Source organism: Cucurbita moschata, unplaced genomic scaffold (assembly GCF_002738365.1).
Source record: "Cucurbita moschata cultivar Rifu unplaced genomic scaffold, Cmos_1.0 Cmo_Scf00014, whole genome shotgun sequence".
NCBI classification, from domain to species: domain Eukaryota; kingdom Viridiplantae; phylum Streptophyta; class Magnoliopsida; order Cucurbitales; family Cucurbitaceae; genus Cucurbita; species Cucurbita moschata.
Window position 1 is genome coordinate 2,146,867 of NW_019268530.1, and position 24,177 is coordinate 2,171,043.

A 24,177-nucleotide genomic window follows, 5' to 3' on the forward strand; every position below is an offset into this window, starting at 1 on the left:
ATATCATAATGTATTTTTTTTAATATATAGTTCGCACACCCTAAATGGTTACTTAATTAGAATATATATATATATAGTAACCCAATTGTTACAGGCAAATCAATTAATGGTATCAAATTTTAGTATACACAAAATTTTGTTTGACTTTGTCAAACTATCTAAATGAATTAAATGTATGGATTCAATTTGTTCTTGTCGTGAGAATGTCTCTGGTCCCCTCATAGTGGCTCGAGATGGAAGGGGGCGTAGAGAGCTCCAACCCGAAAAATCTTTACTTACTAAGTAAAAGAAAAATAAATTACAAATTCTATGTAGTTCGAAATTTTAGCATTGGGCAACTAGGAAGGTACCGGATGTTGGATGATGAAAGTCACAGATAGGCTCGTTTAGGGAATGATCATAGGTTTATAATCAAGAAAGGTTCTGTCCATTGGTGTGAAGCACCCATGAGAGCTTATGCTAAAAGGAGACAATATCATTGTGGAGAGTCGTGTTCATGTAACACCGGAAACTATCCCCACTAACCCCGCTAACCATCATGAGTCAGAGACATATCATTTAACATAGAATTACTTCTAGTAAATCACGTTTAATCATGAAGTTTTTAATTGATCCAGTAACAATTATTTATGGATTTTACTTGAATGACTTAGAATTGTTAGCATTTTAATGTAGAATTAGTTGGAACCGAAAGATGTAAGTTTGGAGCAATGAAAAGCAGAAAATAAAGAAAGTAGATAATCATTTGCAAGAACACGCAGAGCAGAGGGTGACCATCATTTGGTATCAATGTCTTTCCCTTCGACACAATCAATACGATTTTGATCTCCCATCTCTCTGCAGGAACAGAATTCGGGAAACTTTTCTTCTCTTTCTCTCTGTAGACTCTGCTCTGTTCTGCATGCGTCGGGAATGGGTAATCTTTGCGCCACATTCTCGCCGCCAAAACCAGTGGTGAAGCAACCGGAAAACACTTTCCCGAACCCACCGCCGTTGTCCATTTCCAGCAACCGATGGTTTCGAACGCGCTCTTCGCGGAGGGAGAAGGTTGGAGAGTCGATGAGTTCGGAGCAGGCTTTGGCAGCGGCGGCGGCGCTCTTCCAGAAACATCCAATGGATTGTTCGTTTGATCGGTCTACTTCACTTCGGCAGCCGCCCTCCGGTAGGAAGAATCGGAACGTCTTGCCGCGGAGTTCGAGTTCTCGCGCTCGCTCGCTCACTGACCCTCTCCTTCAGCCTCATCAGCTTGTTAATCAGGTTCGTCGAGTTTTTTTTTTTTTCTTTAAATTTTGATTGTGTGATTGTGATTGACATGTATGATCGGCGATTCCATGTTTGATTGTTGACAGATGAGGGTTAATTGAAATTGTTATGATATGAATTGAGAATTGTGTTTGGAGAATTCCAAATTTGTCTGTGAAACCGAATTATTTAAGGTCAGTTTTGAATCAGTTCAGCGAGAAATTTACTCGAATTGAACCTAATGAGAGTTTTCAAACATTCAAATGCATTCAAATCATTCATAGTACGATGAGAAGTGAATTATCGTAAATTTGTTCTCATTCTGTATTTAATGAGAACTTCAATGTAACTATTTGTTAAATATAAACTTCATTTCAACTACGGATACAATAATTGAAAAATAATTTCAGATAAAGAGTGATTTCTTGAAAAGGAAAGAAAAGAGAGGAAAAGAATGATAGTCTTTAAATTTCTCGAACTAGAAACTGTTTATTAATGTAAACAGCATGAGAAATTTGTGTTGATGAACATCTACTTCAAATTTCTAGTAAAATCTATTGGATTCTGTTCAAATTATCAAAGGATTTTGCTGTTTGTACATATTTTTCACATATTGATTCAAGAGGTTATTTTCTGAACTTCGTACCGAAAGCATTTATGGTTCTAATAAATCTCCAATTCACAGGATATAAAGCTAGATGACTTGGAAACAAATCACTTTGTTCTTGTCCATGGAGGTGGTTTTGGTGCTTGGTGTTGGTATAAAACTATTGCCCTCCTTGAAGAAGTGGGCTATAGAGCTACGGCCATAGACTTAACTGGTTCAGGAGTTCATTCATTTGATCCAAACAGCATCACAGATCTCTCGCAATATGTGCAGCCGCTTACTGATTTCCTTGAAAAGCTTCCTGATGGCGAAAAGGTTTTCCTCATCTCCGTCCTCTTAACCAATTTACTTACAAGTATGTACATGTATATATATGTATTCTGTATGCATTGGTATGCATGCGTATGTTCATGGGAGTCGAGAATATACTGAAAGTATTGAATTTACTTGAGCCTGATTGGTGGAGCACCTCTTGGACTTAGCTTAGGTAGTGGTCGTTCAACAACACTGTTCTTGAGATGGTTTTTCGGTTTCAGTCAACTATTTTTTTTTGTAAATAATTGTATTTTGCACTTGACTTCCTCTGTATAAGCTCAATTTCTTTCTGCGTCTTAATGTATGCAGGTTATCCTAGTTGGGCATGATTTTGGTGGTGCTTGTATTTCATATGCAATGGAATTGTTTCATTTTAAAATTGCAAAGGCTGTTTTCATTGCTGCGGCAATGTTGAGTGATGGGCAAAACACTCTGGATATGTTCTCCTTGCAGGTACTCTCATTCCCTGATAAATTCCAAATTTTGAATGCTTTTAGACTTGATTATCTGTAGAAATTTCGAATTTCATTTAAAAGATTTTCCATATGGGTATGAATGAATGCCTAGTTTTTGGGTTTTAGTCAATGCTGCTCGACAATCTTTCTGCACTCTCCTGGTTTTGTTCAATTTTGTTTCTTTTGAGTGAGCTATGTTGGAATCTGCGCTAGGCTGGTGCGGACGATGTCATGCGACAGGCTCAGGTCTTCGTGTACGCAAATGGCAACGACAATGCTCCAACAACTATTGAATTGAAAAAACCTTTGTTAAAGGACTTGTTCTTCAATCAAACTACTGCCAAGGTAATTAGTTTCGTTCTTTATTCCATCCGTTCTTACAAAACTCAGTATACACTTTGATTTCAATAGAGAAAAAAGAAAATAGAGCGATCACTATACTTGAGCTGCAAATAATCAAAACACCGTTCATTGATTCTAGAAATCAAGAAAAACTCAGTCAATTGATCATTCCATTGTCCTGATTCAGGATGTAGCTCTAGCATCTGTTTCGATGAGACCAATACCCTTCCCACCCGTATTAGAAAAGCTTCGTCTTTCAGAAACAAGGTATGGATCGGTGAGACGGTTTTACATACAGACATTGAATGACAATGCCATACCCGTCTCAATCCAGGAGACCTTGATTGAGAGAAGCCCTCCGGAACAGGTCTTCATTCTCAAAGGTGCAGATCATTCTCCCTTTTTCTCAAAACCTCAGGCTCTGCATAGACTATTGGTAGAGATCTCAAAGACCAAAAAACCATAGGAGCCAGTCTCTCTCACCCGCTAGACAGATGGATGGTTTGCATTGAAAGTTTATTGAAGTGTTGCTTTATTGATATGGCATGTGAATGAATAAAGTTGGTGGATCTTCATTGCAAGAGGGATGAAATGAAAGGGCCTGATCTTGCCACCTCATGTTCTATTGGTTTTTTGAATCAATTTCTATTCTTTTATATTGATTGAAAAGGCAAAGAGGTTAGCTACAATATGAGATTCAGCTGCACCCAAAATGATGGACTGGTATAATGACCATAAGTGGAAAAGACAGCCCAAAGTTTTGGGTCTTATTATCTTTATGTATAGTATTAGACTGTCAATAATATGAATCCAATTCGAGCATTGAAATGAATTGAGGGACATTTATCTTGCTTGTAGGCTCGAAACAATCCCTGACATCCCATTATTATACACATTACTTGAGTTCTCATTCATTTCTATACTAGTGTTACTAGACATCCCCTCCCTCAAGAGCCAACCATCTTCGTTGTCGAGGCTACTCAGTTCAACATTATCCTCCTTAGAACTCTCTTGTAGTTGATATGCATACTCTAGGCCTCGTACCACATCGTTCATCGATGGTCGCTTGTTTCCCTCATCTTGAATGCAACTCACCATAACTTGAACGAATTTACTGAAGCACTCTGTTCCAATTTGGTTTCGAAGAATTGGGTCTACCATTTCTGTAATTTTCTTCTCATGAATGCATTGTTTTACCCATTCTGTCAATAGAACTCGAGTATTGGCGACTGTATGAATAATTGGTGTGCGAGCGCAGAGTACTTCGCAGAGAACCACCCCAAATGAATATACATCGGACTTTTCTGAGAGTTGTCGTCGTCGGCAATACTCTGGGTCGAGATAACCGAAGCTACCTTTGACTACTGTGCTAATGTGTGCGTTGGACATGTTGGTTGGCCCGATTTTGGACAATCCAAAATCAGAAACCTTAGCAACCCATTTGTCGTCCAGTAAGATATTTGTGGTTTTCACATCGCGGTGGATGATGGTGTGTTCGGCACCAGTATGAAGGTAGTGTAGTCCTCTGGCAGATCCGATACAGGTCTGGAGGCGCTGGTTCCATGTGAGAGGTTGTTCGTCGTCGCCGTAGAGGTGACTACGAAGGGTACCATGAGACATATAATCGTAGACTAGAATCATTTCGTTGCCCTCATTGCAATACCCAATTAGTGAGACGAGATGGAGATGACGAAGTTGTGAGAGCGTCTCGATCTCTGTTTTGAACTCGTGTGCTCCTTGTTTAGAACCAGGCTTCAACCGTTTGATTGCCACTAGGGTGGCTCCGTCGTCGACGTATCCTTTGTAGACGTTACCGAATCCGCCGACGCCGATGATGAAAATGTCATCAAAGTTTTTGGTGGCGGATTTAATCTCCGCCAACGAAAAGTAACGACATAAATCAGATGGGAGATTTGAGTTGCGAGTCTTACTTGATTTGTTTGTTGATATGGAATACGGAGCCCACCAGGAAGTACCGTCGCTCGAGGTCTGGTCGGAAAATGTTCTGCGTCGACAGAAAACAAACAATCCCAGAGCTAATGTGGCAGTCACACCTCCAACCACTGCAGGGATTAGAACACCCACCATTTTTCTATCTGATTTCCTTGATTGTGGGGTGGGCGGTAGAAGAGGCAGAGTGGGCGGTGGATCTGGGTTTTGGCCGGCGAGGTTGCCGCTCGAATCATTTAATTTGAAGATTTCTATACCATTCAAGATCACGTTATTGAATCTCGTTCTCGAGTTATCTGGGTTTGCTTGAAGCTTCACGGACAGACTCACTTTCTTTTCGCCATTGTTATGAGGCATATTCACAGCGTAATCTCTGTAATATGGAATGTCTTTCCCGCCGGCCCAACGAAACACGTCGGCGCCCGTTTCAGCAATCGTGTTTGCGATATAAATCAAGAACACTCTGTCATCTGTGTCGTTGAGTTCTTTTTGAAACTCGCAGAAATGCAGCCGAATCATGTAAAAGAACCCAGGATTAAATCTATACTCGTCTCCATTCCTATCAACCCCACACGGGGATGTGGAAAAAAAGAAAATAAACCCCATATATTATTCACTCTTCACCCATAGGTTGGCTGGTTGAGCAAACTAAATTAAATTGAATTTTCGTATTTGTTTGATTGGATGGCCCAATAATTCATTGTCATTGTTGAATGATGGAAGTCCCACATCGACTAATTTAGGGTGTGATCATGAGTTTATAAGTGAGGAATACTAACTCCATTGGCTGAGGCCTTTTGGGCCTTTTGGGGAAGCCCAAAGCAAAGTCACGAGAGCTTATATCATACCATTGTGGAGAGTAGTGTAACGATTACATCATTCCAAATTAAATTGTGTAAAGTTCCTTTGGACTGGTCTTCTATGGCATAAATTTGACACATCATTCCAAACTAAATAAAGTGGGAGATAATTATTTAATAATAATAATAACACGTGTCCTTCATCGTCCAGCTGGGTTCTTAATCTCGGAGAAAACAGTTCCAGACATTCTTTTGTCATACGCAGAGCTGGAATCTTCACTATTGCTTGTCGTCGTCACTTCACTGCTTATCCCCGAATCCGACCCGCGTCTTCCATCCCCGACACTACTGAACAACATCTCCCCCATCAACCACCCTTCTTCCTCATCCACACCTTTGTCTCCGCCGCCGTCTACCTCATCTTTTACTACCTTCTTCTTCCACGCCTCCTGCAACTGCAACGCAAACTCCAATCCCCACACCACGTCGGTCATCGCCGGCCGCTTAATTCCATCGTCCTGGATGCAACTCACTGCAATCTCTATAAATTTCCTCAAGCATTCCGGCGAGATCTCGTCCTTGATGTTCCGGTCAATGATCTGACCCACCGTGTTGTCGCCGTAACACCGCCGGACCCACTCTGCGAGATACACTTGTTTCTTGTCGGCATTGCGCAACAATGGCGGACGCGCACAGAGAATTTCACATAGAACTACTCCGAATGAATAAACATCCGATTTTTCTGTTAATTGTTGCCGTCGGTAGTACTCTGGGTCTAGATAACCGAAGCTACCTTTCACTACCGTGCTAATGTGCGCTTTCGACATGTTGGTCGGCCCCACTTTCGACAATCCAAAATCAGAAACCTTAGCGACCCATTTGTCGTCCAGTAAGATATTTGTGGTTTTCACATCGCGGTGGATGATTGTGTGTTTCGCGCCCGTATGAAGGTAGTGTAATCCTCTGGCAGCTCCGATGCAGATCTGGAGGCGCTGATTCCATGTCAGAGGTTGTTCGTCGTCGCCGTAGAGGTGGCTACGAAGGGTACCATGAGACATATAATCGTACACTAAAATCATTTCATTGCCATCATTGCAATACCCAATTAGTGAAACGAGATGGAGATGGCGGAGTTGTGAGAGCATCTCGATCTCTGTTTTGAATTCGTGTGCGCCCTGTTTTGAACCAGGCTTCAATCGTTTGATTGCTACTTGGGTGGCTCCGTCGTCGATGTATCCTTTGTAGACGTTTCCGAATCCGCCGACGCCGATGATGAAAAGGTCATCGAAGTTTTTGGTGGCGGATTTAATCTCCGACAATGAAAAGTAACGACATAAATCAGATGGGAGATTTGAGTTGCGGGTCTTACTTGATTTGTTTGTTGACATGGAATACGGAGCCCACCAGGAAGTACCGTCGCTTGATGTCTGGTCGGAAAATGTTCTCCGCCGACAGATAACAAACAATCCCAGAGCTATTACAGCAACCAAACCTCCAACAACTGCAGGGATTAGAACACCCACCATTTTTCTATCTGATTTCCTTGATTGTGGGGTGGGCGGTAGAGGAGGCAGAGTGGGCGGTGGACCTGGGTTTTCGCCGGCGAGGCTGCCGCTTGAATCATTTAATTTGAAGATTTCGATACCATTCAAGATCACGTTAGTGAATCTCGTTCTCCAGTCATCTGGGTTTGCTTGAAGCTTTACAGACAGACTCACTTTCTTTTCGCCGTTATTATGAGGCATATTCACAGCGTAATCTCTGTAATATGGAATGTCTTTCCCGCCTGCCCAACGAAACACGTCGGCGCCCTTTTCAGCAATCGTGTTTGCGATATAAATCAAGAACACTCTGTCGTTTGTGTCGTTGATTTCTTTTTGAAACTCGCAGAAATGAAGCCGAATCATGTAAAAGAACCCAGGATCTACAGGGTACACCCATGTAAGGTTGTAGCTCTTGTTCCTTGTAACGTTCGGTCCCATGGTTCGGGCAGTTTGATACACCCTGTCTGGAGCAGAGTATGCCGGAATTTTCCTGTGATTGAGTTGGATATCAAGATCAGTAGGACAAGCTTCATCTAAGTACTCATCCGACAATTTACTTTCACTGTCCGCCGACCAAGTTCGAAGCATTCCGGTATCGTTAACAGGGGAGATGTTATTTCCACAAATATCGATCCGGTACACCGTTTCAAGAGATGTGTGGTTTTCAATTGGGAAGAATTGATTATTTTGGCCAACGAGATTCAACCCTCGACCACCGTCGTTGTTAATCTCCGGCGGCGTATGATAAAGATTCACCGGCATGGAAACAATCTGAATCCCACTGACAAAAGCATACGAGTCTTGATTTGATGGACTGAATGTAAGATTCAATTTCTGATCATTTCCCTCCACATACACATTAAATTCTCGAAACAACGTGTCCTCACCGGAAGCATTTGCGTTGACAGCAGCGTTGAAATCACGGAGGAGAGTGAAGGGGCCGGCTGAAACAGAGAACACCGCTTTGGAGCGGTCGAAGCTCTGGAATTTAGAAGAGTAGAAGTAAAGTCGAATGAATTTCTGACCGGGAGTTAAGGGAAACAAGTAGGTGAAGGCGGAGTGTGATAGCCGTGCTGTCGTGTACGGAACTCCGGCTGAACTGAACTGCGCCTCCGCCCGGACGGACTGGCCATTATGAAGGAGATTCGAAGGGAAGAATTTCGAGGCGGTGTCTCCCTCCCAGATGTGGGCCGTGTCCCCAAGTTGATGTGTGTTTCCCGATGAGCCACAATCAAGATTTATAATCTCGGTGGGTTCGTAGGGGACGGTCAAGTCGCCGGCGACAGGGTGGGAGAGGAATTGGAGGTGAAAGAAAGCAAATAGGAGAGTTGAAATTGCAGAAGCGTAATTGGGTTTACAGTCCGCCATTAGAGGAGATGAAGCTTGTTCTTCAAAGAAAAGGTCTTAAAAGAAATTGAAAGAACTGTAATCCATAAATGCAAGCTGAGGAGACTGGAGAAGAAGATGAGAAAAGCTGTCATTCACTGTAGGCTTTTAATAAGCTAACCCGACCAAGTTTAAGGATATTTTTTAAACAAATTATTACTGAATTTTTATTAATTTAACTCGGGTTGAAAGACTTGGATAGAGTCAACGTCGCTGCATGGTCAAGGGTCCACGTACTAAATTCTTCGGAAGAAAAATCTTTGAAGTTTATCTCTAGTTGTAACGAAAAAAATTTGACTCGTTTAAACTTTTTGCTCGGTGTTATGCATTAAAAGACAGTGTCTTTGATGGGGACTTCTCACCTTCTTCTCCGAAGTCCTACCCCCACCTCTCTGTCTTGCATTTATGATTCTCTTTCCAATTATTGACTAGGCGATCTTCTCTATTGAATAATGTGTTTCTACTCAAGTTATATGAGGAATTACTGTCGAAAATAACTGGAGAATGGCTAAAAGACATGTAAGGAGAGCGCTGAAATGCTATATTAAGTGTTTGAGATACTTAGAGTCATTCAAGCATTTCACCTGCATGGAGGGCATGGAGACGTTTTGTCTGTATTGTCAAGTTGTTGCAGTGTAATGTCATAACATTTTGTATTCAATTAAGGTGTGGAAACATCTCCTTAATAGACGTGTTGTAAAATTGTGAGCCTGAGAATGTACGTAATAGGCCAAAGCGGACAATATCTAGTAACGATGGAGTTAGGTTGTTACGGTTATGGATGTTGTTTTTGAAAATCATAGATAGTCGTTGTGTTTACAATGACAAAATATTTACATCGAGCTAGCACTGACTCGTCGGGTCTTAGACGTTATAGATCTATCACCAACTTGGATATTGCTATTGATACTCTTAGCTACCACGATCAATAAACGAGAAGGTTAAATGTATGTCATCAATACGAGAAAACATGAACAATAAATTTGTGTTCTGGATTATTATTGGCACAATTTAGTTGTCGGTAAGGATGTTTGGGTTCGGTTTTTGTTGGCATAACAAAGCTTCATTGTACGATACAACCATCCATCCATGTTACAATGATAACAATAATAGCAAGGAAGCATAATTTGAATAAATTCTCTCAAATTCAAAGAACATAAAATTAAAATTATAAAACTATTTTTTTATGTAACGGCTCTATATATGAAAAGTCAGGGCATTACAGGAGAAATTGGCCGACCACAAATCTAAATTTTTCGTTCGTTCTGCTTCTTATTACCTTCGACAGGCGCGACCATATGTGCCACAATTGTCGTTCTTGGTGTTTGTACGCCTTGCATTGAAACAGCTTTTATAATCTCCCGGTCGCTCACACACAGGTTTATTCCGATTTCTCGTCGGAAAACTGATAAACTTAGGTGTAGAGGCTAGCAAGCTTGGGAATGCCGACTCGCCGTCGCCTTCTCGTGTGACGCATTCTTCGACACGGCCATCGCACCACATCGATGCGGCAGCGGCCACGGTGATGTTGCCATAACTGGAAGGAGTTGGAGAAGCAACGCTGCAATGACTTCCGCTCAGCATCAAAATGAAGACGCCCATTGCCGCCGCCGCCGCCGCCATTACGGCTCCGGAGTTTGAGGAATGTCCCATGGAATTGGGATCTGAAGGAGAAGAAAGGAGTGTGAGTGTATAATCTTTGGATCCAAACATCATTTTTATACATAATAATAAAGTTTTTATTTTTTAAACAAAATCGAGTTTGAATTAAAATGATCCACATGTTCTTCGTTGTCAGAAATGATGGGTCTTTATGTTTTGGTAGTTGGATCAAAATTAATGCATCAAATATCACAGCCATATAATTATAAATATCAAATCATCTATACCACCCAAGACCGTCACGTTGGTTGGGAGGAGAACGAAACACAGTGTGGAAACCTTTTTTTAACAGACACGTTTTAAAGTCTACAGGGTCATCTTCAATGCGCCACATCCTCTCTCTCTCTCTCACGGGCCTCAATACTATCTAGTAGTAGATGATTGGATTGGATGTGCATTTTTTTGTTTGGTGTTGAGTGTCTAATCACACTTTTATTTGCAGCAGACTTTTGCGATTGTGCGGTACGTACTCCCAGCACCAAGTGAGTCAAGTCAATTTAAATTTGTGTCGATCGGACACAACATATGTTTAAGTCTTTAATCCCATGTTGAGAAGAATATGAAAAATTGGGCAGAGAGATTTTCAAAAGAGAGTTTGAAAGGAAAGTTGAAAGAAAGATTGAAAGCACGTTTATACATCACCGCTTAAATATCGCATCCCTTTGTATAAGAGATACTTCTTTCTATCTAAGATTTATATGCTATTCTTGTGATTTGGAAGTTGGGCGGATGACTATAATCGTAAGCTACAAAAGAAAGTGAACGATCAGTTCCTCCCATGCAATATGCCATGGCTCGCTCCTGATTCATTCAGGAAAAGGCACCGAAGAACCATAAAGCAAATTATTGAATTTATCATTGGTTGCGTTTTATCTCATCTTATAAAAATGTTCCTTTTCACCGCTAAATTCAAGCTAAACTAATCGACAATAACATAATTATTTCGAGTGGAAATAAATGTGCACAACCTCTCACTCTCACGGGCCTCAATACGAGTCCATGATTGGGATTGAATGGGCATTTTGTGGGTGCATGTAATACAATGGTAAACTTACAAATTTGATGTCTGGATTTTTCTCATATATGATTGATACATGTCCAGCTGTAGGCAAATGAAACAAAATAACACCTCATTCTTTTGATATTCATTTAATTCTCTCTTATTTTCAATAAATTTCTAATAATTCAGGGTCATTGTCATAATCACACTTTTTTTTTTTTGTAGCGAACTTTTATGTTTGTGCGATACTCACTCCCAGCACCGAGTAAGCTAAGCTAATTTAGATTCGCGTCACCTACGAGTTAACAACTTATGTTCAAAGCTTTGACCCTATTTTGAGAAGAAAGTTTTAGAAAATGAGAGAGATTTTCGAAGAAGTGTTATATGACTATTGTTAAGGATAGTTGGCCGTTCATTATAAGACAAATATCTAGATATTTGCCTTACATTACGGGTTACCATTTGCCCTTTTATTAAAGGCAAATATAGTGCATCCATTTATTATTCTCTCCTTTTATTACTATTTCCATATTATTTGTAATTTACCATATTTCTGTATCCGGTAAATGATTATAAATAAGAGAACTCTCACCCATTTAGGTGCGGTGATTCAACAAACATTCACAGCTATCTATCAATAAAGAAAGAAACACAACAGCTTAAATATCATATAAATCGGTAGGAAGAGTTGGTGATTGATCACATCCCTTACAATACAGACATTCAGGTCTAGTAAAGCTACACATAATTTTGACTAATAATCATACCGAACTGAAATAAAGAGTTTTGAATTTTGGTTGGTTGGGGTTGTTATTGCGTTGATCAACAGACGCGAGTATATCGGCCACAATTGTTGGGGTTGGGGTTTGAGCGCCTTGGGTTGAAACAGCTTCTATATTCATCCGGTCGCTCACACACAGCTTTATTGCTGTTAACCGACGAAGGACTGATATACTTACGTGTAGAGGTTTGCAGGCTTGGGAATGCGGACGCGCTGTCGCCTTCTCGTGTGACGCATTCTTCGACGCGGCCATCGCACCACATCGATGCCGCAGCGGCCACGGTGTTGTTGCCATAACTGGAAGGAGTTGGAGAAGCAACGTTGCAATCACTTCCGCTCAGCACCAAAATGAAGACGCCCATTGCCGCCGCCGCCGCCGCCGCCATTACGCCTCCGGAGTTTGACGAATGTCCCATGGAATTGGGATCTGAAGGAGAAGAACGGAGGGTGAGTGTATAATCTTTGGATCCAAACATCATCTTTATACAATAATAATAATGTTTAAAAAAAAAAAGAAAAGATTGGTCTTTATTTTTGGGCCGTTGGATCAAAAGGAATCTATCAAATATCACATCGAATAATTATAAATATCAACTGATCTATTTAATTTAACTAAATATTTATTTGATGATGTAAATCCAATTATATAAAATCCCACCCAGTTTCAATCATAAATTTATCATTTCACCATTTTTATTTTCATTTTGAGACATCTCACATTGGGCCGGAAGGGAGTGGATTGCGATGTCCCACATTAGTTGGGAGGAGAACAAACCACCATTTCGTGTGAAAACTTTTTACTACTAGACGCGTTTTAAAGCCTGAACAGAAGCCTGAAAGGGAAAACCCAGAGAGAAAAATATCGGCTAGCGGTAGATCTGGGCCGTTACATTATTTTCAAAAATCTATCCGTCAAAATAATTAACTTATCCAAAATCACTTGATTTTTTTTTTAATTAGTTAGTGTGAGACTCTAATAATCCTCAACACTCATCGATACACGATGACACTTATCTATTTTGGTCATTTACGTGGCTCGACATGTGACACTACTCTTGTCTACAATGTGAGAGTCGTAATCTACTGTTTTCAAGTAATATTATGACTCATAACACATGCCCTGTTGAGAGTTGGAGTCGCTAAATTGGGAATACTTTTATTTGTACGTGGCTTATTCTTGTTACTTTTGCGTTTGATTTTTCTTTAATACGATCTCTAGTGTGTTCCTTCGATTTTTTACAAATATTTTGAGGATTGAACAACTTGTTCTCGAGCCCATTTGTAGATCTTTTCTAATCGGCTACCTAGTTTTATAACACTAAAGTCAAACTAAAACTTTTATGTTCGTGGCACGCTTTGGGTCTAATTAGACATCATTGACATTTGGGCCTAATTTTTTTTTGTTTAGTCTTCACCCAAATAGGATATAATTCATTTTGACCAAACTAGATTTAATTATTTAATTGATTTGTCAGCTTTTGTCATCAAATTAAATCGTATCAACTCTTAATTAATCATAAATTCAATTTTATCGGTTAATTTATGTATACTGAGGTAACATTTGTAATTAACCAAAAATTTTAAGGACACAACCGTAAGTTTTGAAATTACAGGGATTAAAATGAAAATTATTAAGTTAAGAGGACCAAAACGAAAATTTAAACTCGTTTTTGTGTCCGTGTTTGGCATGTTAGCAAAGCAGCCCAAAGCCAGCAGGACAGTTATTATAGAAAGGTCGTAAAAGGAAAGCTCCCAAGGCCAGCTCTGTCATGTCCATACCCAATTGTTCACCATGCACCTCTTCCTTAAATAAACCCTAATTTTATTTTACATTTCTTATTTATTTATTTATTTTGAATTTATATCGAAAAAATTATAATTTAGCGTCTATGATTTTAGTCTGATAAAACGGTATAAATAGACTAACCGATTCAATATGTTAATGGTAGAAGCCATTAATAAATTGACTACGTAGTCGGTTCATTATTTTAATTATAAGAACTTAAGGAAAAAAATCTCGCGTATAAAAGTTATAAAAATTAAATTCTATTTTTTTCGATCATATAAATCAATTTTTTTTTAATATTTTATTATATAATGCCATCAAAAACTTATATATATATATATATTTATTTATTTATTGTGAGATTATGGTCGGAGGAAAAAAAATATTTTTTATAAAAAATGTGAAAAGCTTTATGGTAGACCTATTTTAAAATCGTGATATTGAACGAAAAAATATATATATTTATATATATAATTTTAGGTCGGGGGAAACTGACAGTTTGGTATATTTTGTGTATTGGGAAAGAGGAGAATTATGGGTGGGCGCTCAAAAAGTTTTGTTCTGTACTCCTCAAAACGGCTTACCAAGTGATCAGAAACCTCTCATCTTCCCTTTCCATTTCTTCTCCCCGCGTTTTCCTTGCTTTTTTCTCTCTGTCATTCTCAGCGTTGAAGAAAGCTTAAAACCCACGAATCCCCAGAACCAGATTTTCTTAGGAAATCCATGATCATGCCTGCTCCCATTCTCAGATTACCCTTTTTCCTTCCCATTCTCGCCATTTTGCTACTCTTTTCCACCTTTCTTACCCCAACAGGTTCGATTCTTCTTCTTTTTCTTCCTTGTGGCTTTGTTTTCTGTCTCTTTTTGTTGTTTGTTTCAATGGGTGTTGGCCTGTTGGTTTGTTTGTTTCCATAATCGTCTCTGTTTTGAAAACTCGGCCTCTCTTTCTGCTTGTTTTTGTGACTGATCGATTCTGGAATCTGCTCTTCCTTCGTTTGATTTGAAGAATGATGAAATGGTAGCTTTCATCTTTGATTACTCTGAGTTTCAGGGGTTTGTTTCTCTCGTTTTCTTTGATTTTTTTAAATCCTGTTTTTGGGTCTTGTTCACAGGGGGACTTTAGTTTCTGGGTTTTCTTTGATGAACTTTCAAATGGGTGTTTGAGGATTTTTGGGTTTAATGCATTATGTCCTCTGCATGCATAAGGTTTTGGATTTTGAGACTTTGAGGAAAATCCCCTGTTTCTTCCTAACTCTGAAATGCTCTGTTCATTTAATTTCTGAGATGAAATTGAGAGCAATTTTTAAAAGGAGTGTGTAAATAATGGATAAGAAATGATGTTTATACCTAACGCTGTTAAAGGTTATGTTCTTGAGGCTACTAATTCTGTTCATGGACCATATTGCTTTTTTCTTTTTTTAATCATTATGATTTGACTAATAGCTTCTACGTACTGTTTGAACTTCAGAGGGTGATGCTGATTTATCCTTTTTTTTATGTTTTATCTTATTTGGTTTTCAGAAGCGTATGATCCGCTTGATCCAAATGGAAACATTACTATCAAGTGGGATGTTATAAGCTGGACCGCTGATGGCTATGTTGTAAGTGTTTATGAATCATTGTGTTCATTTCATAAGAATCAATATGTGTGATAGCCCTTTGAGATGGAGAGGTTGTGTAGAGAAATGAGGGGTTTTGGAGGTGATTTCTTAATTTCTGTATAAAATGATGAGCACTTGTGTTATGGTGATGATTATAATGGGAAATTTAGTTGTCTTTTCCCTTTTTGTGCTTGTTTTTAGCTATTAAACTTGTGTTTTGTGAATGAATAGGCTGTCGTTACTATGTATAATTTCCAACAATATCGTCATATTCAAGCACCGGGATGGTCTCTGCAATGGGGATGGGTTAAGAAAGAGGTCATATGGAGCATGTTGGGAGGCCAAGCAACCGAACAAGGTGATTGTTCGAGATATAAGGGGAACATCCCTCATAGCTGCAAGAGGGATCCAACCATTGTTGATCTATTGCCCGGGACTCCGTATAACCAGCAGATTGCAAATTGCTGCAAAGGCGGAGTTCTCAACTCCTGGGTGCAAGATCCAACTACTGCAGTGAGTTCATTTCAACTCAGTGTTGGTGCTGCGGGAACCTCGAATAAAACTGTCAGATTACCAAAGAACTTCACCTTAAAAGCACCTGGGCCTGGTTATACTTGTGGACCTGCAAAGATCGTTAGACCGACCAAATTCATTTCGTCTGACAAACGGAGAGTTACACAGGCCTTGAGTAAGTAAAGATTAGAGAGTTATTTACTTATACTATCTTCCTGTTAAGTTGCTTTCAAATTCAATACCTTTCCTTTCAAGAAATCCTTGTACTATTCCACTGATATTTTGCTTCAAATCCTTCATGTTTGCAGTGACATGGAATATTACATGCACATATTCACAATTTCTGGCTCAAAAAACTCCGACTTGCTGTGTTTCGCTGTCATCATTTTACAACGACACGATTGTTTCTTGCCCTAAATGCTCGTGTGGTTGTCCAAACAACTTGAAGGGAGCCCAAAATTGTGTGGAGTAAGCTATCTGCCTCATATAAAACTATAAACTATTATGACTTGGACTAATTGTGAACATGTGTATTTGCAGGCCAAATTCTCCGCACTTAGCCTCTGTTGTTACCAATGCTAGTTCTAGCAATAACAATGTGGTACCTTCAGTTCAGTGTACAGGCCATATGTGCCCGATCCGAGTTCACTGGCATGTGAAGATTAACTATAAGGAGTATTGGCGTGCCAAGATCACAATTACAAACTTCAATTACGCGATGAACTATACAAATTGGAACTTAGTTGCCCAACATCCCAACTTCGACAATTTAACAACGATTTTCAGCTTCAACTACATGTCGATCAATCCATATGGAACTATAAGTAGGATACGTTTTCTTCTCGGAAACATCTTTTTGTTGGTTCCTCTTCTTTTAAATTTAAATAATTGTATGTGTACTTCTAACAGATGATACTGCAGTCCTGTGGGGAGTCAAGTTCTACAATGATTTGCTCATGCAAGCAGGCCCTTCTGGGAATGTGCAGACAGAGCTACTTTTCCGAAAGAATCCATCGGTTTTCACATTTGATAAAGGCTGGGCTTTCCCTCGGAGGATTTATTTCAATGGCGACAACTGCGTCATGCCGCCTCCAGATGCCTATCCCCACTCACCAAACACGGGTTTGAAGCAAGGTGTCTCGTTGTTTACTACGCTATTGTCGATTTCCTTGACTCTCCTTTCCCTTCGCCATTTATTTGCATAACGTTTTCCCTGGTATACTCGAGTCATTCTGAAGTTTTGAAGTGGATCGATCAGTCTGGCACACACAATTATTTAAAGAATTGATGAATCTCAGATATGGATGATGACTTTTAACTACACAATTGTTTTTCTTCGGTGAACTTTTTCGTGATCGAGTTCACTTTGTAAATGTTGTACGATAGTACAGAAACTCTCTAAGATTTCCATGTCTGCATTGTGAGATAATGCTCAACCATGGAAACTTGGAACATGTTTACATATCAATTGTTGTCAGTAAATGTTTCTCTGCTACTTTGATTCATTCCATATCTTTATCTTCTTTCATGGAACAGTGGAATTTTTGTGAATGGAAAAGTAGATTACAGGAAAGGAATGGATTCTGAATTTCAGAATATGACATTCTTCATTTTGAACTTTCTAAAAGATTGTAAGTTCTTGTATGCAGGTGATTTTGTTCCTATATGTCAAAAATATGGATTTGATCTGAAAAATTACATTACATTCTTTCTTCATGTGTAATTTTGAATTCTAGAAAAGGACTCAGCAAATAGCTAGCAGCAGGAAGAGCAGCAGCAAAGCAAATGATGTTGAGAGGGCAATGGGCCTTTGGCGGGCAGTGTTCGGCAGGAACGGGTATGTGTCCGGTGGTGGAAGCATGCACTCGTCGCCATTGAAGTAAACTTTCCGAGGGAATGCCCATCCCTGCTTAAAGGTGAAGGTGTTCTGATCCTTTTGCAGCAACACCTCTGATTGTACATTCCCAAATGGCCCTGCTTCCATCAGAAGGTCGTTGTAAAACTTCGTCCCGTAGAACATTCCCGTGTCATCTGTGTATATCAGGAGCATAAACCGTGTCTTAGCTCTTCTCTTTCGGTGAATATGTCAAGAAAAGAGCAATGAGTAGAAAACAGTTTCAGAGTTTGATGCTTTTACTTACTGATTGATTCATAGGGAACAAGGGGTTTGTAGTTGAAGCTGAAAACTTGGGTTACATTGTTCAGATTTGGATGCTGGACGACGAGAGACCAAAGCGAATAGTTCATTCGGTAGTTGAAGTTTGTGATGGCGATCTTCACCCGCCAGTATTCCTTATAATTTTGTTTCACGTGCCAGTGAACTCGAACCGGGCACATATGATGCGTGCACTGTAGCAACGGGGTGTTGTCTTTCTTTGGTGTATTGATTCCAACCAGCTTAAGAATCTTAGAATCACTCCTGCAGTCATTGCAAAGCATAACACAGTTCAGGTCTGATCTGTACTAATGGCAATACTTAATAAGAATTGAGATGGAAATGGCTAGCCTTACTTGATGCAGCTGTTCTTGTTTTGGCAACCACAGGTGCAAGACGGACAAGACGTGATCGTATCGTTGTAGAACGATGAGAACGAAACACAACAATTAGGATTTTTTCTGGCCAAAAACTGAGAGTAAGTGCAGGTCACATTCCAAGTCACTGCACACAAAAAGGAGAAAGATGACCAAATTACAGCTTATACTTGTCGATAAAATGCAGATGGAGGACTGTAATGAACGTGTTCTTACTCAGAGCTTGAGTTTTGCGACGGCGGTCGGGTGTGAGGAAGGTGGTGGAAGGCACGACCTTGGCGGGGCCACAAGTGTACCCGGGGCCGGGACCAAGCAGAGTGAAGTTCTTGGGGAGTTTGACAGTCTTATTTGAAGTACCTGCTTGGCCAACACTGATCTGAAAGGCTGAAACAGCAGCTTGAGGGTCTTGTCCCCAAGCAGCCACAACCCCACCTTTGCAGCAGTTTGTAAACTGCTGATTGTAAGGAACTCCTGGCATCAAATCCACAACAGTGGGGGTTTTCTTACAACAGTGAGGAATGTTTCCTTTGAACTTGGAGCAATCACCTTGCTCGGTCGTTTGCGACCCGACCATCGACCATATCACTTCCTTTTTTGCCCACGTCCATCCCATCGTCCACCCGGGACTCATTATATGCCGGTACATTTGGAAGTTGTTCAATGTCACAACCGCCTATAAAATCATCAACTTCATAGGACTAGATTCAAAAACTCATATCAGAATAGAAGTTCTTACCACATAGCCATCAGGCGTCCAAGACATGACGTCCCATTTGACCGTAATGTTCCCATTCGGATCCAACGGATCGTATGCAGCTGCAACCAAAAAACACAAATAGATTGATCTCCATAACACGAACGAGAAGTTCAAAATGACAGGTAACTCGGCAAAAACAAGCCTCACCTCCAAGAGAAAATATGACAAAAAGGAAAACAGCCGAAACAATCAAGCTCATTGTCGGTCAAGTCGAGCAAACGAGTTCTACAAGGAAGATGAACAATAAACGACACACCAAAAGGGTGTCGTTGAAAGCTTTATATAAGATTATGGTTTGTTCTTTATGTTCTTTGTTCTGTTCAGTTCCCATAACGTGAAGCAAGGGCTAGGTGGGAAAAACATGGCGGGACATATGAAGATTGAGAAGTTAACATCCCAACGGTACAAGGGTTGAAGATGAAGCTGATGTGTAATGGCTTAGGCGTGGAAGTTACTCAAATGACCTTGTAGCTTTTGCTGTGATATCAGGTATAAAGAAATTGCACCTACCCTGCTTAATACCCTTTTGGGAATTACTCAAAATTTTATGATACTCATTCAAAGATCATAAGATAATAGTAAATACTCATAGAATTTGTGTTCCTTACTATTATCATGTGTATGTTTTGAAGTACTTAGGTTAATTGTGTGCTCATTTGAGGCCTTGTGGCTGTCATGGGGGCCTAAGACCTAACATGGAAGGCAAGGCAAGGCAAGGCAGGGCAAGTTTCTTGAATGTTCTAACCAATTTGGATGAGTTTGAAGGAAGCAAACAGGTTGGGAAAAAGGTATAAAGAGAGAGAGAGAGAGAGATGGAGAAGCCTTTGAATGTGATGAAAGCCCAAAAAGACAACAGATCTACCAAACTACTGTTGTATTTGGCAGACTTCTCATAAATTGCTTCAATACTAATACTTCTCTCCTTCCCATCCCTCTCATTTGCCAAAGGCTTTTAGTGAGGATTCTCGATCTTTTGAGTTGTTTTTGAGATTGTAGACGATCGTGCTTCTCGGTAGACCAACACGTGTCATTTTTACATATTGTTGTCTTTACCAACATTGTAACAGCCCAAGCCCACCGCTAGCCGATATTGACGTGTTTGGACTTTTCCCTTCAAGGTTTTTAAAACGCGTCTGTTAGGGAGAGATTTTCACATCCTTATGAAAAATGCTTTGTTCTCCTCCATAAGCGGTGTAAGATCTCACAATCCACCCCTTTGGGACCCCTAATCCACCCTCCTTCGGGGCCCAGCGTCCTTGATGACACATTACCTCGTGTCCACCCTACTTAGCCTCCTCGCTGGCACATCACCTAGTGTATGACACTGATATCACTTGTAATGGCCTAAGCCCACTGCGAGCAGGTATTGTTCAAGGCTTTTCTTTTAAGCTTCCCCTCAAAGTTTTTAAAACATGTCTCCTAAGAAGAGGTTTTCACACCCTTACAAAGAATGATTCGTTCTCCTCTCAACCAATGTGGGATCTCACAACCATGTTTCTTAAGAAAGCTTCTTCGGAGATCACCCGACTCCTTTAGATGAAATAGTACTTCTTGTATATGTCTAGTCCGCCAACTTGTTCAATTTCGAGTATCACGTCCCCACCAACTTTTTCGTAGTTGACTTGAACCACACTATTGTACGAGAGCAGTATCGACCAACAACATCAAGGCCACCTAATGACCTTTCTATTCGACGACTTTAGCTACTTATAAGATTGAAGATTATATCTACAAACCAACTCGATATGATGCTGATTTGCAATATATATAATATTTTTTTAATTTTCAAAAGGCTACAAGTAATCTTGTACAAGTAATCTATTATAGCTTTATTTTAGTCAACGCAATGGAATGTGGATGCACGTGCGAGTTTCTGTTTCCGCACGTATCTCACTCTACCTAATTTATAAATTTCTTCTATAACTGATTAAATTAATAAATGCTTCACAAAGTAACATCCTTTTTCAACCTTTCTTTTATTTTTACAAGCAACATCTTAATTATCAATTAATTTATTTTTAATCAATTAAATATTTGAGATATATTCCAAAATATCATCAAAATATTCATAATATTTTCCTAATCAATTAAATAATTCTAATATTTCACATTTATTTTATTAAAGAAACAAACAATCAAAATAATTCCAAAATCCAACCTAAAATCTTAGAATTAGAAAGTAATTTATGAAATTTTATTATTTAAATTAAATGACATGAAATTAGTTATTGATGGTTTGTAAAAATAAAAATAAAAATCTATCCGCGGAATTCGCCGAGTTTGACCACAGAACAATTCCCCGTTACCTTTGAAATTCAGAAACCTCGCTCTCTGCTTTAATGGCGACTTTAAGCCACTCGCTTCTGCCTAACTCCACGGCCTCTCGCAATCTCCCAGTTATAATTCCACTCCCAATGCCCAATTCCCTCACATCGCCATCTCCCCATTTCTAGATTCCGGCTTCTCTACCTCTCTTTTCCTCTCCCATGGCGTCCTCATTGCTCAAAGATGAGCTCGACATTGTCATCCCCACCATTAGAAACCTCGACTTCCTCGAGATGTGGAGGCCCTTCTTTCAGCCTTACCATTTGATCATCGTCCAAGATGGCGACCCTTCCAAGACCATCAAGGTTCCTGAGGGATTCGATTATGAGCTCTATAATCGCAATGACATTAATCGGATTCTCGGCCCTAGAGCCAACTGCATTTCCTTTAAGGACTCTGCTTGTCGATGCTTTGGGTATATGGTTTCCAAAAAGAAGTATATCTTCACCATTGATGATGATTGCTTTGTGAGTTCTTTCGCTTTTTCCACTTTTCCGATTGGGCTTTTGGCTTTATGATTTTGGTGTTTTCTTTTTCCTCTGTTATTGCATGCGTGATTCCTTGATGGGTTTGATTGGTCTCCCTTTTTTCTTGGTTCTTTTTTGCATGCCCGCCATCTGTTTGTGAAAAGTCCGATTACAAGAATGCTTGCATTTTTCGTTGTTGAAAGCTGGGTCTAGTTTTAAATCTGCTTTCTGATTTTTCTTTGCATCCTCTTGCACTCTGATGATCTGTATTCCTCTTGATTCAGTTTACCTCTGCAGTTTCTGTTTGATTCTATATGTAGTTTTGTGCTCATTCATAATAATAGTGTAAGAAACTTTTGATCATTTAAAAAATTTGATGCTTAGGTTGCCAGTGATCCGTCTGGGAAACAAATCAATGCACTTGCACAGCACATCAAGAACCTCCTCTGCCCCTCTACCCCCTTTTTCTTCAACACCCTTTACGATCCTTATCGAGATGGTGCTGACTTTGTGCGTGGATATCCCTTCAGTCTGCGTGAGGGTGTCCCAACCGCTGTTTCTCATGGCCTCTGGCTTAATATCCCAGATTATGATGCACCAACTCAGCTTGTTAAGCCTCTGGAAAGGAACACAAGGTAAGCACTAATCTCTAAAGGCTGCTCTACTTGGATGGAAATCATAAGGTCTAGTCAAATTTGTTGTCTAACGATCTTCATTGTTTGTAAAAGGTTTGTGGATGCTGTCCTGACAATCCCAAAAGGCACTTTGTTTCCCATGTGTGGTATGAATTTGGCATTCGACCGAGACCTCATCGGCCCTGCAATGTACTTTGGACTCATGGGCGACGGGCAGCCAATCGGTCGATACGACGATATGTGGGCTGGCTGGTGCATCAAGGTGTGTATGAAAACAGTTCTAAATGATAGATAGATCATATTCATGTAGATGTAGTTTTAATCTGAATTCATTTTCAATCCGCACATCTTGGAAAGCATTCTGTTAGAACAATTACAATGCTGCTGAATTATAGATTGATTAGATTGCACATGGCATTCTGCTATGAGAACTGTGATGCATCTGAACGATAAATTGACCGAACGATTAATCGACCGAATGCATACGTGTAGGTTATATGTGATCATCTGGGGTTGGGAGTGAAGACAGGGCTGCCTTACATCTACCATAGCAAGGCAAGCAACCCATTTGTGAACCTGAGGAAGGAGTACAAGGGCATTTTCTGGCAGGAAGACATCATCCCATTCTTCCAACAAGTTATTCTTCCAAAAGATTGCACCACTGTCCAAAAGTGCTACATTGAGCTGGCCAAACAAGTCAAGGACAAGCTCAGCAAAGTTGATCCTTACTTCGACAAGCTGGCCGATGCCATGGTGACTTGGATTGAAGCTTGGGATGATCTCAACCCAACTGGAGCTTCAGCTAAGTTGCCCAATGGAAAAGCGTAATCATTTAGTCAAATCGCCATCTTCGTGCAACTATAGATGTTGTTTGAGTCTTAATAACTTGTGATTTTTCGGATTTTGAATGTACTTTTTGTTCTTCAATCTACTGTTCTATATAAGCTGTAGAAACAATAAGATATGGTGATTCAGGTTCTAGTTTGTACCTCAGTTGATACCCAGAAATATTTAGTAATATTTGTTTCACATTGTTCCCAAGTTATTTTCTTGTACACCCATATGATATGTTGTTGATTTGTGTTGTTTGTGAACTTTTAATATCTTTTATCTAAGATTGTATATCGAATATATGAGCATTATGATGCCTTCTCCTCTGTGCTCTTCACTTTCATGAAGGTTTTGAAGAATGTGGCAAAGTTGAGAAAGTTGAAATTCCACAAATGCAGCAGATATGATGATGATGAAGATTTCAGCTTCAAACAGATTTGAAAACTTTTTCCCTATAAGGGTGTCTGAGAAAAAGAGCTTTCCCCTTTGGTAGAGATAGCAGAAAAGAGAGAAGCCAAGCCAAAGAGTTTTAGTAGTATGCTTCTTCCAATTCAGAATACTTTGCAAAAGTTGGCATGAATAAGAATATGAACATGATATAAGGTACAAAACATTATCTCCCATTTACTTTTTTTCAATCGAATCT

The 24,177-nt window shown here is 39.8% G+C and overlaps 6 protein-coding genes and 1 long non-coding RNA gene across 7 annotated transcripts; 4 read left to right on the forward strand and 3 right to left on the reverse strand.

Moving 5' to 3' along the window:
- The first annotated feature begins 777 nt into the window (after nucleotides 1-777).
- LOC111452361 (putative methylesterase 11, chloroplastic) lies at nucleotides 778-3,579 on the forward strand. Its single transcript, XM_023093032.1, has 5 exons — nucleotides 778-1,257; nucleotides 1,928-2,164; nucleotides 2,474-2,617; nucleotides 2,833-2,964; nucleotides 3,149-3,579. Exons 1-5 carry the CDS (start codon nucleotides 913-915, stop codon nucleotides 3,425-3,427), a joined length of 1,137 nt encoding a protein of 378 aa, XP_022948800.1. The 5' UTR covers nucleotides 778-912; the 3' UTR covers nucleotides 3,428-3,579.
- Nucleotides 3,580-3,676: 97 nt separating this feature from the next.
- Nucleotides 3,677-5,698, reverse strand: LOC111452360 (receptor-like protein kinase FERONIA). Its single transcript, XM_023093031.1, has one exon. The coding sequence runs from the start codon at nucleotides 5,515-5,517 to the stop codon at nucleotides 3,805-3,807; it is 1,713 nt and encodes a 570-aa protein (XP_022948799.1). The 5' UTR covers nucleotides 5,518-5,698; the 3' UTR covers nucleotides 3,677-3,804.
- A 104-nt stretch (nucleotides 5,699-5,802) lies between these two features.
- Nucleotides 5,803-8,920, reverse strand: LOC111452359 (receptor-like protein kinase FERONIA). The gene has a single exon (XM_023093030.1). It carries the CDS (start codon nucleotides 8,621-8,623, stop codon nucleotides 5,912-5,914), a length of 2,712 nt encoding a protein of 903 aa, XP_022948798.1. The 5' UTR covers nucleotides 8,624-8,920; the 3' UTR covers nucleotides 5,803-5,911.
- Nucleotides 8,921-14,391: 5,471 nt separating this feature from the next.
- Nucleotides 14,392-17,557, forward strand: LOC111452753 (COBRA-like protein 1). The gene is made up of 6 exons (XM_023093621.1): nucleotides 14,392-14,684; nucleotides 15,392-15,471; nucleotides 15,703-16,159; nucleotides 16,293-16,452; nucleotides 16,525-16,808; nucleotides 16,894-17,557. Exons 1-6 carry the CDS (start codon nucleotides 14,594-14,596, stop codon nucleotides 17,187-17,189), a joined length of 1,368 nt encoding a protein of 455 aa, XP_022949389.1. The 5' UTR covers nucleotides 14,392-14,593; the 3' UTR covers nucleotides 17,190-17,557.
- A 108-nt stretch (nucleotides 17,558-17,665) lies between these two features.
- On the reverse strand, nucleotides 17,666-19,545 carry LOC111452754 (COBRA-like protein 4). The gene is made up of 6 exons (XM_023093622.1): nucleotides 19,421-19,545; nucleotides 19,253-19,332; nucleotides 18,733-19,189; nucleotides 18,496-18,643; nucleotides 18,126-18,403; nucleotides 17,666-18,015 (listed from the first exon to the last, which is right to left on the reverse strand). The coding sequence occupies exons 1-6, from the start codon at nucleotides 19,470-19,472 to the stop codon at nucleotides 17,729-17,731; spliced, it is 1,302 nt and encodes a 433-aa protein (XP_022949390.1). The 5' UTR covers nucleotides 19,473-19,545; the 3' UTR covers nucleotides 17,666-17,728.
- LOC111452755 lies at nucleotides 18,347-18,795 on the forward strand. The gene is made up of 3 exons (XR_002712160.1): nucleotides 18,347-18,435; nucleotides 18,529-18,617; nucleotides 18,704-18,795. It is a non-coding gene; the product is annotated as an uncharacterized LOC111452755 (long non-coding RNA).
- Nucleotides 19,546-21,581: 2,036 nt separating the features above from the next.
- On the forward strand, nucleotides 21,582-23,745 carry LOC111452568 (alpha-1,4-glucan-protein synthase [UDP-forming] 2-like). Its single transcript, XM_023093351.1, has 4 exons — nucleotides 21,582-22,065; nucleotides 22,450-22,700; nucleotides 22,794-22,962; nucleotides 23,193-23,745. Exons 1-4 carry the CDS (start codon nucleotides 21,760-21,762, stop codon nucleotides 23,526-23,528), a joined length of 1,062 nt encoding a protein of 353 aa, XP_022949119.1. The 5' UTR covers nucleotides 21,582-21,759; the 3' UTR covers nucleotides 23,529-23,745.
- Nucleotides 23,746-24,177: the final 432 nt, after the last annotated feature.